General features: G+C 37.9%; 1 protein-coding gene across 6 annotated transcripts in view; it reads right to left on the bottom strand.

The window, feature by feature from the left end:
* The window catches only part of ATRNL1 (attractin like 1), a 523,801-nt gene that overhangs the window by 83,109 nt on the left and 421,271 nt on the right, over positions 1-19,421 (bottom strand). For 3 of the 6 annotated variants that reach the window (XR_008467223.1, XM_054207469.1, XM_054207470.1), the window contains one exon: positions 12,567-12,818. The exons of the other annotated variants lie outside the window; for them this stretch is intronic. Coding sequence is in view for 2 of the 3 variants with exons in the window: in XM_054207469.1 (XP_054063444.1) it covers positions 12,759-12,818 (60 nt within the window). In the remaining variant the exon portion in view is untranslated. Of the gene's footprint in view, positions 1-12,566; positions 12,819-19,421 lie in introns of those variants that run through there. 6 annotated transcript variants of the gene reach the window in all.

Below are 19,421 nucleotides of genomic sequence, written 5' to 3'. Positions count from 1 at the left end.
AGCTGCGTAGATGCTTTGTTCTACCTATGGTGCAAATACCTGCTAATTTGCTTCACTTTCTAGCTGAGAGCACTGAACTAAATGAAAAAAAAAAAAAAAAAAAAAAAGAAAACAAAGGTAAAAATTGTTAGACGCACAATGCACAAGCAAAAAGATGGAGCTTTGTAACAGAAATCAGAGAGACTTCCAGATCCCTTGATAACAGTGGTGCAGTAGATCGCCAGTCTGAGTCACAATATATATTTTGCTCTACCATCAACATACACACATAAACACTTATAGCAACACCTAGAAAAAAACAGGTCGCCAATTGACTTTAGCATGCATTAGCTATTGTTTCTCTTGCAGCATATTCCTCATGCAAACACAGACTGCATATGTGTATATATATATATATACAGAGAGAGAGAGAGAAATATTTTACACCTTACAGAGATTCCACGGAATTCTTCAATAACCTTCATACCCAGAGGAGAGTCCAGTTTATTTAAATGTGTGACTCTAGGTGTAAAAGTGAAATCTATACAAAAAAGTTCCACAGAGTACTTTTAGGAGTACCAATGTGACACGTCTGAGAGTGCTGCTCTAATATGAGAGCATCAAAAGATACAGTCAGTCCCTACATTTGAAAACTGTGATAATGAATGCTTCTCTACAGTTCCCTCTTTTATAGAATAACCAATAGCAGGAATTGTCACCATATGCTTGATGTTTCATCAAACATCCAACTCAGCTCATTTTATATATTCTTACTTCTTTCAAAATGTGTAAATTAATTTTACTTTTAATCAATGATTAGTTCCTTTGCCTACATATTTCCCACTTAATATAATAAACCAAATAAAGTTTACTGGTAACTTTGCAAGAACTCAGAAAAACAAAATTGAATTATTTTTTTCCCCAGCCTTTTTCATCAGTATAGGTTTAATAGTTTAATAAGCGACTCTGATAAGGACAATTTGTCAGCTAGTCATTGAAAATAAACATACCATCTATTGAACTTCACTTTTTTTCCCAGATTTTGTTGAAGCATCAGTATGGAAGAATAGGGTCTAAAAATTCCATGAATACTGTCATTTGAATGCATTACTTTCTTAAGTAAGGAAGTCTGTACTCATTACCTGAATAGTTGCATCCATACTTTATTAAGATTAGATGGATTTAGAATAACAGGATCAATATGTTAGGAGAAATTCATACATGAAGAGGCAATTTAAAAAAAAAAAAAATTGTGTCTTGATCCACGGCAATTTTGATCATGATGTTTTCCCCAACATATGTCCAACTGCATGTTTTTCTGAAGAACTATGACTAACCAGAAAAGCAGCTTGGTTTCATAGATGAACGCCTGGGCTTCTGTCACTTGAGAGATGAAATGCTGTGCTTTTGGTCGGCATAACCTACGTTAACAGGGACTTTTCAACCTGAGTTTCACCTCCTGTATCTGCTATAGCAGCAGTTCTAATAGGATACAATCATTTCAAACTGAGATTTATTTCACTTCGTCCTAATTAACCTGATCATTATCTAGCCATACGCATCTGTTAACATGAGACACAAAAAAAAAGTTTCTATCGTCATCTGCAGAAAATGCCATGACACTATCTAAACATAGCATGCTGTCAAAGATGTAAAATGTCAGAGGAAGATGGTGAATCAGACAATCAGATTAAAAGAGAGTGACATGAGTTAGGAAAAGGAGATTAATGAACATTGCAGAGTTACTGAATTCTGCTTCATTATCAGATAGAAGCCAGCATTTAAGTTTGTATAATACAATACACATAGATAATAGACAAGTTCACACATATTGATTGCAGCATTAGCCCAAAGAGCAAAACATACACTTAAACCCATAAATCATTAACAAGATGCAATATTGACCAAATTACTAGCTAGCAAAGTTCAGTTTCCACTTCCAATGAAATAAGCAAATTAAGTGGGCTTTTTTGTCAGTGTCAAACCTGGAGGAGGAGCATACAGAAGTGTGTTATAATATTGTAATTTTGTATGAACTTCTCCAAAAGCGTTGCAGTAAAGAACAGGGTAAGCTTTTATACCAGTTTAACTGATCTTAGAAGAAAAATAAAAAGGCAGCAGTATCATAGGATTATTACTAATTATTTTAAATCTCAGGAGGTGCAGAACGAGAATTAGAAGCAGCCTGTCATAATCACTTTATAACTTTAAATAAGAATGGAGCAATTTTATACATACACTCTTATAAAGAAAACTGGAGGAACAGAGGAACAAAAGGAGGGAATTTAGGTTTTACTTAAAATGAGTCAGTATTTTGCTCTCATGCCAGCTTATTTCGTTTGAGCAAATCTCTACCTAGAGCAGAGGGAGAGATTCCATACTGTTGAGTTCAATATCACCTGACTGGATCAAACTCAGAAAATTTTGCTGAAAAAAAATCTCTCCTCTGCCGCTTATTTGTTCTCTGACCCCTGTTAAGTAGCTTCACCTCTGCACGTTTCCATTTCCCTGCCCACTTCTATTCAACTATAAAGCAAACATTTCTGGGTAAAGACTCTTCTTAACGCAAGCTTGCACTGTGTGTAGACCAGTGGGAATTCTGATTTCACTTGGGACTGCAATGTGTACAATAATCCAAATAAAGCATAACAAGAGTTCACGGAATTATGCAGCTACAAAGGTATGAAAGAGCAGCAAGATTAAAAAAAAGTAATAAATTAAGCTGATTTTTAAAATCAAATGACAGAATTTGGATAGTGCTGTGAGTAGTGCTGAATAAACGCACTTTGCTGAAAACCTTATTTATTATTTGATTATTCCTATAAGCAGACATGCCAGTTCTTAATGATCGCCTCCTTCCAAGATGACACAAGATAACTTGACTTGGTTTTTTTGGGGTGGGTTTTTTTTGTTTTGGGTTTTTTTTTTTTTTTTGGTTAATTCTGGAGACATTAGCCTCACCAATATCTGTCCCAGATGGAGGTCTGGTGCAGATGTCTGCTTGTATGCAGGGATCATTGATCTCTGAAATCTGAGCTTGACATTAAAGACTTTGAGGATGAATCTTTCTTCTTGAGTGAGAAAATAATCTCTCTTTCAGAAACAGAACCCACCCACCCACAAAACTTTCATTTATTGTGGCCCTAATCCTCATTAGAATTTACTCCCACTGACTTCCCTTTGACAAAAAGATTCACTGTCATTCTACAGAGAGTCCAGGCTAATGAGCACAATATCGTACCTGAATATTTAGGAAAGTTTTCCTTAAAATTTCTGGTTTTGTAAGCCCAGATTCCCAACAAGATCAGAATTACAGTATTCTGTCTTGGACCTCTTGCAATTTGGAAAAATCTGAAAGGTCTACTGTTTCAACAAGCAACGTTTCCAACTCATCACTCTTTATTTTACTCATCCTATCTTTAAATCTGGCAGAGATCAGGCTGCTGTTGAAGGGGCTGCCATGAGATCATGCAAAATGCACCAGTGAAGCTTAATGTGTGCAGTGACAGAGGTACAGGAAATAACTAATTTCTCATTTTCTGACTCTTCCTCTCTTTCCTGTCAAAATTCTAATTATATGAAGAAATTGCATTTTACTGACATTGTGTCAAGTAGTCATAACTGTTACCCCATGTAAGTGTTTGACTCTGGTTCCCAAATAATAATGTTAATGAGATAACACAGAGCAGAGGGAGTGTGGGCTGCCAAGCCTGTGCAGCAAGCTAGAGCAAAATTTCTAATGCAAATGATTTCCTCCTGGACACAACTGCATTTGATTGGAAGATTTCTTAGCAGCTTCATTTTCAGGCTATATCATCCAACGCGCTACTTATGTCATCAGCATTTTGCACAAACTTGCTTTCTGCCAATGAAAGCCTCTCTTTGAAATGTTATTGCAAGAACTAATCCTATTTGCACCTCTGACTGTAAAACTCAGCCTCATGACAGAAATACACAGAGAGACCCGAACAGACAAAATACTGAGGACCAGGGAGGCCAGCACTGAACTGGATGGGATCTCTGAAAGTAAATTCACACTGGGGTGGGGGGAATGAAGTTTTGGAAATAATATAAATTCATGTTAGAGTTTAATATATCAAAAAAGCCACTTCATATGTTCTTGCAACATGGACTTGCTCCAGACTCCATAATTCCAAACATAATTCTCAACCCATGTCCTTCATCTGTCTCAAACTGCAGTACTTATATCATTTATCTTGGGAAGTTATTCTACCATATTGCACCACCATACCCAACATGCACCTTTCCTCCTTAAAAATAAAGTGTGATTCGCCTTTTTAACGTCTTTGGATTTAACTGTAGCATCATCCTCTGTTCTCTCTGAGGAAGAGAACTAAAGGAGATCTTACTGGGCAAAACTAAGCTTGCATCAGACCTCAATTTCTAAAACAAACAAACAAAAGAATTATATTGCTTCCCACTCTACTTCAATCATATCCACACCAAATGCCTTTAAGTTAACTAGTTTAAGAAAAAAGGATTTGTAGTAATTGCACACTCTTTGTAATGCTGTCTCTAACAGCACTTGGAGGTCCCTTGACTCTGAGAATTCCATTCAGGCATCAGGGACGGGATTAAGGGATACAGTCCGGTTGGTGAAAATGCAAAACTGAACAGAATCAGCTACTTGTCATCCTTTTCAGTTGCTTTATACGTGCAGGGTCAAAAGAACAAACAACAAGTTGTAGAGTATTTGCATTCCTTAATGAACTGCTGGAGGCAACTGGGACATTGTAATGATGAAGACAACCTAAACAGAACATAATTAAAACACTTTTTTGTTTGCTTTTTTTTAATACTGCAGTTAACCCCAGAGACACAGAAAACAGACCTGTTCAGAAAACACTTTTACGATGACCTTTTCATCCTCAGATGATGTATATTGTATGTCAGGCAATCTTTGTAAGTATCTATATTCTCTCTTCTGATTTACAATTAATTTGTTTTCTTTCCAGGTAGGTTAATATATTAATAACAGGCCTTATGATATTCTATACCCTGTTCCTCCTTTTGCTATCTGCTCCGTTTCAGCATTCAGAAACCACAGGAATTTTGCAGCCCCCCTCCCCAGGGATTCCTTCTGTCAAACTTTTCATTACATAGGCAGGAGATGTACCCCTGCAGTTACAGTAAAATTCAGCATTAAAAGCAGAAATTACATTTTTTCTTACACATTAATAATAAACCAAATAACTACATGATTAATATCACAGTGCTTTCCCTTCTACTATGGCTGATTTTTCACAGAGTTTAGATAGATAGACAATGATTACTTTGGAGTTAAAATGAATTACATTTGGATCCTTGCACTAAAAAAGCAAACAAAAAAAACCCCACCCCAAACAATCACCATACCCTCACCCGAAGAAAAGAAAAAAAAAAAACAAAACAAAAAACGAACACCACAACTAGGATTTGGTTTTGAATGAGCTAAACAAAACAAATTCCACCCCCCCTCCATATAATTTAAACTTTTCAAGTCTTGTGCTTATTTCTCTTTTGAATAGTGTTCTCTCAAAGTAACAGTAATTTCCCCATACAAGTCTCTACAACTATTTTTTTTTCCTTCAGTATTGCTAAATAATAATGTTCTGTTCCAGAATTTCCATGGGGAACCGCTCTGGACAAAACAGTTATCATCTCTTGCTGCTCTCCCTGGAAAGGAAACAATATGCTGCCTACAAGTGGCCACTTAGAGAAAGACTTCCATCTCCTACAGTTCTCAGTGAAGCTGCTTCTCCCTCTCCTCAAAGCACAGGAGACCACCAGCTAAGGGCAATGCCCGAAAAGTCAAAGGTGACGGCCTTGACTAAAGGAAGACAATTCCTCAATAAGCTTTTCAGACAGGCAGGATTTTTATATTTTAGCCTCTCCTGACATATTTCTCACTCCTCTGTTTAGGATTGATGTGATTGCTGAGCACAGGAAGCACTTCTGATTAGCCTATCAGGAAACTTGACAATAGAAGGAATTACAATACAGGACTGTGTAGGACATAACTGGTGAAAAAGGGGATGTCACATTTGAAATGTTCTGTATGGCACAAAGAAAATAAATCAATATTTTACATGTAGATATAATTTTTGTTTTGCAGTAAGAATGTAATACACAAAATATGAAACTTCCTTTGAAGTTATTAACAATAATTCTGTATCAGCTTTTATTTTTAGCAAAGATGACATCAGAGAACCTTAATCTTTTTTTCTGCAGCTCTACAGTGTAAGCCAAGACAATTGAACCCTTTTACTACTAACGCTGGGCGCTCAGAGAGGAACTCTCAAGTACTATTATCCCTGATACCATCAAACACACTATAATTTGTGCTGTGTATAGCAGTTTTGAAATGTGTCATGGAGATGGAGTGATTCATACTTTTTATTTTTCTTGACAATAGATGTTAATATTTTCCCGGTATTTAGAGTGTCAGCTTTTTGACAACTTACATTGCATTTTGGGTTTGGGGGGTTTTTTTGTGTTATCTGAAAACTAAATTGTATGACTTGGTACAAAATAAAGCCTATCACTTGACTAACACTTCTAGCCCCTCTTCTTGTGGTGGATACTTTCACAAAGTAAATATCTTGTGAAGAGGCAATAAAATTGGGGGGTGAGGGTGGGTGTGAAAGAGAAAAATGGGAAAAAGTTAGAATCATGAAACCATTTGGATCTCAATGTGAACAACAAATTTTGAAGATGGTTTTCCTGGGGGTGCGAGGGCAATCTACTAACTTGTGATCATTAAAAACACTTCACGTCTTTGTTTTCAGAGATATTCACATCTATGAACATCCTGCTATGCAAGTAAACTTCAGAGTGCCCTTGAAGGCCCCATATAAAGCTTCCAGATAACACTGACTGTACTTCAAAAAAATTAAAAAAAAAAATCACAATATTAAAGTCTTAGTTCTGCTCTTTAAAAACTTATATTCTACCCTTCTTGCTTGGAAGCAGCAGTATGGAATAACTCAGGTGTTATGCTCTGAAGCATATAGCTTTTTGGAAGCATTGTTGAAGAGCAACAGAATACAAAAGTTTATATAAAGGAAGAAGTATCAAAATGTGACATTTCTAATAATGAGGAGGTGGTATAGCTTTTTACAAACCTCAATAACAAAGAAGAAGATTTAAAGACTTACTTCAGAACTGCAGCCCAGTCTCATACACCCCAAAGGAATTTGACTTCAAAGCTGCCTGTGACATGCTACGCGCATGTCGGACAACAGAAGAAAGGGACAATGAGAACTGGCAGAACTGCCGCGTTTGGTGCTGCTGTCAAGATGATATTACGGTTCCTGCTTTGCCTGCAGAAAGTATCTAGGAGCAAATCACCTCTTCCAGGCTTTCAAAAAACCTTTACTACAATGAAGAAAAAAATCATTCCCCAATTCCCAAAGGAAAATTACCCTCTGCAGGTTCTTTTTACTCTCTCCCTCTCTCTCCTTTCTCCCACCATCACGTAGCAATAGCAGTTAATGAAAGCATAATGGCTCCACCTATCAGATGCAGGAATATTGGACATTTATCAATAAAAGTTAATGTGACATTTACAGTAAGAGACTTTCATAGTAACAAGGTAAAAAAGGATCCATCTTTCTCAGGAAGGAAGGGAGATGTAGTATTACAAACGACTATTATTGTTTGTAATTATTGCAAACAAAATTATCACCTGGAGATCTCTCTGATAACTCCTATCTAACAACTGAGGCTGTAAAAGTGATGCTAAAGAGATGAGGCTTAAGTAATAGCACTGCTTGGAAGACCAACCCACAGATATTCATTAGACAAGGTCAAAATCATGGGATAAGGCCAAAGGAAAGACCTAAATATACAAACATTAACACTTCTTATACTGTAGGGGACTGTCTCTGAAGTCTAGATTTCCCAGAAAGACAAAAGTGGGTTGAGCACTGCAGAACTTCTCCAGTTCTAGTTGTCTGTGCACAAGTGAAATACAAGAAAAAAAGCAAGATCAGCAAGTTCTGGGACATCGTTGACCACCACATAGCTCCAGGAGTGAAAAGGAAATACTACCGAGAGCAGGAAAGGCCTCTAAGACCATCTCTGAAAGTGTGAAAGCAACTGGAAATTTATCTACTTAGAAGTGTGTCCTTGTGTCTGGAAAACATGAGGGTGCCTGCAAGAAACACAACAATTTGAAAAAGGCCTCATTTCTGACAATAGTGGGCTCTGTAGGACTTGAAGATTTTATTAACCACATCCACTAACAAGAACTCTGAAGAATACGATGCTACAATGGAAAGAATATGATGGTACATAAACATTTATAAGACATCGAAGTCTGCAAAATTAATTCTGTAATTTGGCTAATTTACCCAAAATCCCCAGAATTGCCACAGGGAATTGTTCTATCCAGCATTAAGTTTACGCAGGGTCCAATGTTCTAATACGTTTGCAATCGAACAGCGGCAAAGACGATGCTGTGACTAAATCCTGTAACAGGCTTAATGCGATAGCAGAGTTCTACCTAGTGGAAATCCTGTGAAGGTGCCTAGTTGAAATCCAGGCAATTTAGTCTTTTTCTGAGCAGGTGTGCCACCGCTGTAGGCCTCAGCTGTCGCCTCAGGAGAAGGCGGCCCCAGACACCAGCCTGGGGAGCGTCCTCCACCCCACGGCCTGGCCATGGCACAGCAGCAAGTGGAAACAGGCCCGGCCAGGCACGGCCTGATTCAGCTGAGAGGAAACTAGGGTTTTGCACCATACAAGTATGCTACTATATCTTACAATCTCATTTGTCTATCACCGAATAAAACCAATAAACCCCCCCAAAAAAGTCCCAGAAGCAAAAACTCTGACTCTTTGCTTGTCAGCAGAGGTTAGTGCCCTTAACTTCTAGCCTGCCAGGAGGTTCTCAGCTGCTGTGCTTCTGACCACTGGCAACTACAGTGCCCCAGCATCAAATAAGGGATTATAGAATACTCTTACAACATATATATTGACATGATAGCCGTGGGCCTCTCCTGACACTCAGGGTTAAACCCTTCAGACTGAAAAGGGCCTAGAACCCCCAAGTCTTTCTGTGGATATGTTTTAACCATTAAAGAAGAAAATTCACACTAACATAATCCCTGTGAATTTACAGTTCTGACCTGTGAAGCTAAAAAGCTGTTGCAATATTTTTTTTTTTCTAACAGTATTCTGCCAATGTGAAAGCACCTGTCTGCCTTGACAGGCATTTCTGAGATTGTTCCAGATAACCTTGTGTCTGCGCAAAGTTAACTATAACATTCATCATACATGTTCTCTGATGCCAGCAGCAGGAGGTGCAGTTGCTTTAGGCTCTATTTTAATAATTTTCTCCAAGTGCCACTTCTGTAGCAAAAGTCTAATCTCACTTTTCTACAATAACTACTACTATTTGTGGTATTATGGTACCCATATCTGACTCATCCTACATAAAAAAAAGGGCAGAACTCCCTCATTCAATAATTCTTGCATCAGGCTTAGCTGCTTGCTCTTGAGGCAGCTCTTCTTTTAGAAAGATATGCAGTTTTGATCAAAGATTTCCACTAATGGAAAATCTATCATATTCCCTGAATGATGCATTCCAATAATAAAATACTTTGGCTTCTGAAAATGTGCATCATCTTTCCTGATCAAATTCTCTGACTTTCAGGCTCAGCCTCAGGATCTTGTTATGTTGTGTCTTCATGATAAATGAATCCCCAATACCCAGCATCTACTCTGTGTGGAGTAGATATGTCACCCCTTACACTTTTCTTTGACAACAAAAAGCAAACAGAAGAAAACAGAAGCAAAAAGCAAGCCCTCATATGAATTTGTTTAAGGTTGGCTCAATGTTTTTAACAAAAGATAAGTTTAGGTCTCATCTTAAATACAAAACAGAATTTTTCCACCTCCAAATCAAGAGTCAAGCACAGAGGTTCAGATCTAATGAAGGACAAAAGGGACATCCATTCCTCCCCTCCACCCCCCCAAAAAAAAACCCAAACCAAACAATGACCTAATAGAAATTGTTTCCCATGTCCTTTCTATGTTAAGATAGACCTATCAGAGGTGACTGAAGTAAAGAACTTCTAAGCATGTGCACAAAGGAGAACTACAAGAGGAAATCCTCACACGTAGCTTTAAAACTAGAAATCATCCCTCTAAAGTTCCTTTACAACTATATCATAGATTTACAGTGCTTTTAATTAGAGCATTAGTAAATAAGCATGTGAATTTCTATCAAAGTTAGAGGAATAAATACATACAACATTTTCCCCATTGGGGAGCAATGAGGATTTGTCAATACAGCAGTACTACTGATCCTTAATGTGAGGTGAAAAAACACGTAAGAGGAATTTCTGGAAAGCACAAGAAAAAGCAAACATCTTGTGGTCCAACCCCTGTTATTAATCCCTTGGGAACAGCAACAGATCTTTAACAGAGCATGGTAGCTCTAGCACCATAAGAACAAAGCCCTAAGCTGGACTGTAAGCCACATACCTAACCAGAAAAGTTTGCTGGTTTAGATCTTCAGCAGAGTTTAGAACAGTCACATGGAAAACAAAATAGCTCTGTAATATCAGCAAACACTCCTTTGCTGACCCAGAAATAGATGTAGCACCAATCTTAGGGAGGGCTGCACAATCACACAAAAACTTTATCTGACATGGAAGAAGCACGTAAAGTCAGAAATGCTGGTCAATTTTAATGGTGGTCAAAGGAGAGGAAAAATTAAGTCACACAGCTATTCCAAGTTAACCCATGACTGACTTGCCCTGCCTTTGGGCACGATCACTGTAAAAACATGTTGCTTTGGTCAAGCCAGACATGTCTTTTGGCTTTTTGTCTCCTATTAGAGAAACACCCTGGGCCTCTTTGCCATACACACTACTCAATAGCAAAGCATTGGAAAAGGTTTCTTTTATTAGGGCAGTAACAAAACAGCATCGGTACATTAATAATCAATAGTAAACAATGGAGTTTAACTGTCCAGCATCTAGATATCTGAAGTTCTAGCCATAGCTTTCTTTACGTATACATACATTCCAGTAGTCTCAATGCATATTTACTAGATGGTAGCAGGTTATATTAACATCTTGCACACACAAACACATACATATGCATCCCAATATGAATTATTTTATATTAATCAGCCCAGCACAGAGACCCTGCAGTAACTGACACTTCCAACAGTCATGCACAATTTTTATGATCAGTTAAGGCCAGATAAGAGGGGGGAGAGGAAGAGACACAGGGAGATGCAAGGAGAAAAGACAAGCAAGCAAAAATCACTAATTGAAGACAGGTCTTCAGGTCAAAAGCTAAGGGTTGTTAAGAGACAGTGTCCATATTATCATTTAGAAAAGCCTACTACGCTAAAAACAGCTTCTAGAACTGTGTTTGTAGAGCTAGACAGGGTGGGAGGGCAAGAAGAAATAGCTATTGAAGAAAAACTTTCTTGAGAAGTTACAGAGGGCATTTAGGAGATGTAAACTAATATGTCCTCATCTGATAAGGCTAGGGTCACCTAAGCTACCCTGGTAGAGGATGCATTTTTCAATTAAATAGTTTCTGTTCGAGTCTGTCCTTTGAGAAGTCTGTCTGGTGACTACATATGTTAGTGGCCGCATTTTAGAACAGAGATACTGTAAATGCTCAAATTCTACCAGACCTACTAAGCAAGCCCAGTTGGTGCAAAAGGTACTATGGTGTGGGAGAGCTGGTACGAAAACAGAAGATTTACAGAATTCTACCCAGGACAGTGGGGGGGGGCGGAAAATCACTAAGCCTCTCTCCATGCAGATTGATTCCAGGAGAGACAAAGGCGAAGTAAGCCCTTTAACTTTGGTACAGCATTTCTCTGTATGTAGTCATTGGTTTTTGACACCTTAGCAGAATTACTTGGGCAATGTGTCTGTATACAGACATGCTTTGAAGGTCAACCTTCGCAAACACCGTTGCACGAAATCTGTGGTTCAAATCTTATTCTAAGATATTGAACAGATTCAGTCTAGCAGAGCTGCGTTTTATTATAAAGTGAAAATAAGGACACTTCAAGAAGTGAAATAGTTAAATGTATAATCAAGTTTCAAGTATATTGAATATTTAGTAAGGAAACTTACAAAGTCACTAGATGTCTTCCTATTGACTTAACATAGTTCAATATAAGAAATCCATTCAAATGCCCAGGTAGCCATGGCTGACCATATTGTGAAAGTCAGTTCATTGACTCAGTTAGTGAACTCTTGCCATTTTAAACTTAGGCAAGTCATTAACCATGAAGAAAAACAAAGATTATTACTTAACTACCTGTTCAGCTGCAGGTACAAGCATGATATTATAATCTGACAAACAAAGCATAATCAGTATTTCCTGCATCCACTTTTGTAGCTACACATGATATACATAAATCTCAGAGGTGCTAATTTCACTACAGGAACTATGCACTTAAAATTTGCTAGTATAATTTGCAAATAGAAAGCAGAAAAAAAAAAAAAAAAAAACCGTGTTAGAGGCTTTTGGGGAGCCGTAAGAGACCAGTAAGGGGTACAAGCATGTGACATTCCACAGTAATGAGGCAGGCTGGCTGCGTGCCAGTGTCAGCCACTGTAACTGCACCCTGCAAGAATTCAGCTGCAAATCTTTGTTTCCTTTATGTCTTTCATATCTTTGCAATTCTCAAGGCAAAAGGCAAAGACAAAGTCTTTCAGCCGGAGTTCTTTCATCCAAGAACATTCTTCATCCAAGGCCAAAGGTTCACCATATCCTAAAAGGCCTTTGGATCTGCATGTTCAGTCATCTTCATCCAAATGTATTTCTTTGGGAGCATTATTCAGTCCTTGTGGTCGATCCTAAAAGAACACCAATAAAAACTATCTTCATTCCTTCAAATACAATCTTCAATGGTTTTATCTCTAGGACCACTGTATGACAGTATTGCGTCAAAGGTGCAAAATGGTAAACGATTCAGAGATATTTCAATTAAAACCACAGCACATTGAAACACTCCTTCTATTATTTTTGGGTTTGGTCAGTTCTTTAGATAAAGGTTTCCAAAATGAAATGGAATTTCTGGAAAAGCACATATATGAACACAATATTTTTCCCTTGTGCTGACAGCACTTTAGAACAAAAAAAAAAAAACCAAAAACAAACCACAAATAAAAACCACACAACAAAAAGCCAAACGCTTTCCCTGGACAATATTTCTAAAGTGATAAAATTGTCATATAAGACCCTACCTGTATATTACACTACTACAAAGTATTTTGTATATAAAACTCCAAAATATGAGGAGGCCCTGTATCCACTTAAATTGCATTACTGGAGTAGGGAGAAACAGAGTACCCTCTGTGAGGAGACAAGACCATTATTTAATGGTGCACAACAATGCTATAGAAGAGTTTATAACACAAATTAAAAATCCTGCAATTGCAACTTGTGATTGCCTAAAAATAGAAAGCATCAGCTAGTCTTGGTTTCAAAACCAATGCCATTCTGTAACCTGCCCGTCAGTATTCCACGTCATCTAGCTTGCTTAACTTTCCTCCATCTCTTTTTACATACACACACATATATATAAAGTTTTCCAATCCTTGTTTTGCCTTTTTTTTATTTTATTTTCCCTGAGCTACCTATTCACCTCTTCCTTTCTGCCTCCTGTCCAAATATCTTCTTTTCTACAGGTAGCCTTTCCCTGCTCCCCTTCTTTACAGTTCCACACGTTGTTTTATGATTTTAGTCTTTGCTTTTCTCCCTCTGCATAATGCACAACTCTATTTTGGTCTCCAGATTCTCCCTACCAGTTCTGAGTCTCCTGCGCCTTTTCAGCCTGTTGCCCCACAGTCACCTCCAGTTCTTTGCTTTTATTATTTTGTATTTGTCACAACCTTTTTTCACCTAAAACCATAGTAACTTCTTTTTTTTTTTTGTATGTTACCAAGCTTCTACTATTGCACCATCCTGCCAAACAACTGGGTCACATAAACTGTTTGTAGAGTAAGTGGCCAATCCTGACAAGACTAAATTGGAGGAGAGCTGATCTTCAGCATAATTAAAAAAAATAAAATAAAAAGAAAGAACAAAACACAAAACCTTCTCTTTGCTTGCAGTGCTGGCAGTTCTCGTTATTACAATGCTTGAAATAATTATTACTACTAAATCTGCAGCTTCTGAAGGAATTCCTTAAGACACCTCTCAAAAGAAAATCTGAAGTTTTGATGGTTACCAGAAATGCATGAAACATGCTCCTGTCTTAACTTAGTGAATCACAATTGAGAAAGGGTGTCATTCAATCCTAATATTTTAAAGTCTATTATTTTTAAGCTAGCTGTATAACTATTAGCATTCTGACTCACAGGGACAGGCATAAATCTGATCTGAAGAGCAGACTGCGTAACAACTGTTTAAGTCCATATCTGATTTTGAACTATTCTGAGTTAAAACTACATACTGTATGGTCAAAATATTAAAGGAAGGGAAAGGAAAAAAAGGAAAGCTAATCTCAAGCAGAGACCACACAAATGCCACTAAAATGTCACTCATTACACTAAAGTTGTGAAAACAGGCAGCAATGTTGTCTCAGTAACTGCTATTCAATTTTGGATGGAAATGACCAGAAGTGACAAGTGTGTGGTACTTTGCAGATTTCAAGTCAGTAGCAAACGCAGAAAAACTCAAATTTCCTCATCACTTTGAGATATTTTTTCTTATCAAAAGTGATTTCTTGATCTCGAATTAAAAGCCCTTTCCCCCTTAATTGTCTCAAAGCAACATGATGAGGAAGGAAAAGGGGTTGTTTGGGGTGGTTTTTTTTGTTTGTTTTTTTTTTTTTTTGTACACCACTCAACCTCCACAAAACCTTTAATTGCTGTGTTTTATATTTTCTAGAATTAGTGCAGTTAAATCGCTCTCAGGATTCTTCTTTTACATTCCTATCTGGTTTTTCGAAAGGAAGAGTAGAAAGGAATAAAATTTTGACTAGAAACTCTTTCACATCCATCTTCTAATATAAATGATACCCTACACCCTCCTCCCCCCTGCCCCCCCCCACCTTAAGACTAGGCTATGCTTGCATAACTGGGGTAATTACTCAGAGGAAATATTTCTCTATCAATTCTCTGCTGAGTTTAAAGACACTGAAGGACTCAGAAATCAAATCCTTTATAACGTTAACTTTTTGAAAGATGTTAACAAGAGATATTAGCTCAAACAGAAGCTTCCTATTGACTCTCTATTCTGCCTTCAAGGCCTGACCAAAGTAGATCTCAGGCTTTAAATCTGATAAAACTCAGATGGGATTTGGTTTGTAAAAAACAACAACTCTAGGCTTCAAAGTTTATTAATTCTTCAGTATCCTCTGTTCTTTAGCTTTTTATGTGTAAACTAGATTTCAGCACGCCAGAGTCGATAAACAAATTTTAGCTGAAAGGGGATAGTGATACAATGTACCATGTATCTTCTCGTAAAACCAAACATCATAAGCTTTTTTCAACACCAAGACAAATGTAAAAAGAGAAAGTAAGGTAGATTGCGTCAGCTGCAGCCTGGAAGAAGACTGAAGGCAAAACGAGGGAGCATGCTCTTAGGTCAATTTTTCCTAAGAAATTTCAGGCCTATCAGATCTTGGACCTAGTATATCATGCAATTAGGGATCATTTTTTGGATGCTCAGGCCTTCCCAAATTTATTCATAAAAAGATCTAAGCTATTGCTTTTCTGTCCTGGCACCTGACAGTAAGCAGTCCTCTCCCCTGCTCACTCCTTCTGAAAAATGCACTATGCGGAAAAAACTAACGTACCCACAGCGAGCTCTGTGCTGGTTCAATGTTTTCCCTGCAGTGGTGAAATACCATGAAGTGCTTGGAAGCACTCACAAACAATTTTCTCAGCGTTCAGTTCTCAGCACTGAAGCTAGCTGTGGGTCAAGTCAATGCTAAGACAAATCTAAGCTTTACAGCTGTTGAAATACTTAAGCCATACCAGATTTTAAAGTGATGTCATAGCAATGCAGTTATTACTTGCCTGCCACAGGATCTGCTGATGGCAGTTGAAGTTCTTATTCATCAAGGGGCCCAAATAATTGAAACAATCCATCTGCTCTATGTACTCTCTTTCTGCCTATACTGCAATTACTTACTGCCTTGTGATATTTGCCAGTGATGTCATACTTAATCAAGCAATCGGTGGCCTGTTACATCTCCTGAGATCTGCGCTGCACTCCTGTGCTGAAACACAACTATCTAAAATAATCCACCTGTTCCAAGCCTTCCCTTTGCAAAACCTGATGGGACATGATATTTGGCAGTGACTGTCATAACTGATCAAGCAATTGCCAGACTCACGCATATTTCCTGAAAGCTGCTGCTGTTTTTCATCATGAATTCCACATAATTGAAATAATTGACCTGCTCCAGGGCCCTGCTTCGACTCTAACGTTTTCTGCAATGGGACATTTGCCTATTGTCATATTTGTTTAAGAGCCAGAGTAGGAAGAGACTTTGATTACTTTTTCACAAGATGTCATCGCACCACAAAGGAAAGTGACATTTTTTGCAGTTTGTTTTACTGAATTGCCAGACACTATTCTGCTTCCTGTACTCATACCACAACTCACAAGCACACGTGCTCTGCTACAGCCATCTAAGTGTTAGAAAGGTATAGGAAGAAGAAATGAGGGAAAGCATGCAAGCTAAAGTTTTGCAACCAGGCTGATAGTGGGAACCCTATTACTGCTCCCATATGATGGGCACCAAGTAATTTAAACACTCCAGTCCTCTGTTGGTTAAATGGACTTCTATTAAGCCTTTTTTCAGCAGTTATAGAGCCTACACATGTTTTACAAAGGACCGGGTACCCTGACTTAGGCTTTTCAGTGCTTATTACAAAGTCAAAGGACAGACTTGCCTGTTGATTGATATAAAGATTTTTAGAATAGTCCGATTAACTCTACTAGCCATAAAAAGCTTTTATGGGTTCATCTGCTATTGTGAGAATAGGGGTATAGATCTTACTTGTAGTCAGATTATATTGCTCAGTTTTATTTGAGAAGGCCAAAAATATCACATTCACTCACTAGATCGCATCCCACTCCTGAATTTACTGTATTCATCTCAAGGATGGATGTTCAGTTCGTTCATTACTCTGCTTAGCATCTGAGTAGGTCACAGACTGACTGACAGGGACTGTAGAAGTCTAGCATATCCACAATAATCTTGCAAGTGTCAGCCAGAGATTTCCAGCACTTTCATTAAGATGCAACATTTCTGCAGCTGTACTTTTTTAAGGGGTTCAATATTTTGCCCTGCACAGAGTACAGTGTATAGAATTATTTTTAAAAGACCTCTTACAACATAGCATCCACCTCTAATAATGTCCAACTTTCCTGAAGTCCAAGCTTTTCTTTATCTGTAGCTTTCTCTTTTCAGCTCTTTATGTTCAAAGAGATAACACTGAAACGACTAAAGAGAAGTGCTGTTTTTAAAGGGAGAAAGCTGACAAATCTTAAACAGATGTACAGCTAGAAGTGATATCAACATTAGTGTTACAATTATCTGCCTACTTAAATAAAAGTTTGAGGTTGGGTGGTTGTTTTATTTTTTAAATTTGGAAGAAAATGAAAACCAACTTGGAAAGACAAGATGATCTGTTAACAAATAGAGAGCCCAAGCTCTACAGCACTACTTGCATGCTTTCCCCTCAGTGAGAAATACATTACTTACAAGGAGGAACTTACCAAGTGGTAAAGTTTGAATTTCAACTTTTTATAAAGGGAAGGTTTATATAGGAAGACTTGATACAGTACTCTAGTGAGCGTTTTGTCAATCAACGCTTCCTTCAGGAAAACAGATGACAGAAAGAACGCACTTGTATGTGTGCACACAACCACAGGGTGGGGGAACATCAACCTTGTGATGAAATGGTTTGGGTTTGTTTGGGTTTTTTTTTTTTTTTTACATACATAGGTGATGACTGAATGTAGAGAATTCAAAAGAGTGACTTTACAGATAATTGGCCCTGACTAACAAAAGAAAAACAACACTGCAGCTTTTTATCAGCAGTAGAATGTAATTATGCATCATTAATTATACTGGCATGTCAATGAAAGGTCAGACAACACAATATAAAGGCGGAAGAAAATAGTCCTATACCCTGACAATGATGATGTTAGAAAATGTTAGCGCTTACATCGCAGTCTTGAGGAGGGAGGAAATCATTCTTCGTTTAAATCAAGTGAAAATCTGTGGTCTGATCTGACTTCCGAACATGAAATAAAACAAGGTGATAGGAATAGAGGAAATGTTGCAGCCTTAAATGTAACCGCCTACCCTTTCAACCTGGCCAGACAGGTCTGCTCTGCAGGGTATATAACACTAGGCAGCAACACTCTCTTAGCAGGGGCTCAGTAACAGCTTGCCAGCAGTAGTACAATTCAAAGCAGAAGACCTACCTTTCCTTATCACCGCGTATGCTTTTATTAAGGTAAATCTACTACTTGCAATGTTATTATTATCAATCTGATTGTTTCCACTGCCAACTCTCCCAGGAGGCAAATTTGCGATTTGTGACGCTGTGCCCCACTGCAGATAAAGCTGTTCTTTATTTGTATGTTCCTATTTGACCCACCATTAAGAAAAAAGGAAATTTCAGCCTTGTTAGCAGTGAACAGTGTTTTTTCTTAAGAGAAGTCACTTTTAGCTAGATCCTTCAATGTCCACCACATTGCTTCCCCTCCCCATTGCTTTATTTGCACAGACTGATTGCAGTGAATGATAAATAGAAGCAAGTTTTATGGCTTTGTAAGTGTATTTCAAATGCCCTAGAAAATAAAAGACACAATAACCTACATGATGTCATCTCTGCATGCAATATATACTGCTTTTCCTGATTCTTTCAATTTTTCTTGATTGATTAGAAATACATATAACAACCTCGAAGGCCAAAAGCTTCTGAAGGAAAAAGCACACAGTGTTCTAACATTTATCGCTAATGGACTCAACCATGCCTCTTTGCCAGGATGAAAGAGGCCTGCAAAGACATTCCAATACTGCTGCTTCCTTTGCCAAAGCAGGAGTGAGACTTCGCAATGGGTAGAGATGGAGGAAGTTGTGCCAAAGAACATTTCAGGGATGCACCTTCTCATTGGCGAGCTGGAATTGGGTTAGGCAATCTACTGGAAGAGGAATATCATGGTCTAAGTTGACAACATTTGCTTCCTCAAGTTCAGGCTACTCTTTCCATGAGGGAGAGTTTAGGGTCTTTGAGGGGTGTAGAGGGTCTTTGGAAAAAAAAAAAAAAAAACAAAAAAAACAACCAACAACAAAAAAATCAACAACACCACAAACCAACCAAAACCAACCAAAACCCAAAAAGACACCAAACCAATTTACCCCCTATCTCCTCATACTCAGGTATATTCCCCTTCCCTGCCAAAAAGAACACAAGATTCAGTTAAAT

Source organism: Rissa tridactyla, chromosome 6 (assembly GCF_028500815.1).
Source record: "Rissa tridactyla isolate bRisTri1 chromosome 6, bRisTri1.patW.cur.20221130, whole genome shotgun sequence".
In the NCBI taxonomy this organism is placed as follows: domain Eukaryota; kingdom Metazoa; phylum Chordata; class Aves; order Charadriiformes; family Laridae; genus Rissa; species Rissa tridactyla.
Note: the sequence above shows the minus strand (reverse complement) of the source record. Positions and strands in the feature narration are given on the sequence as shown.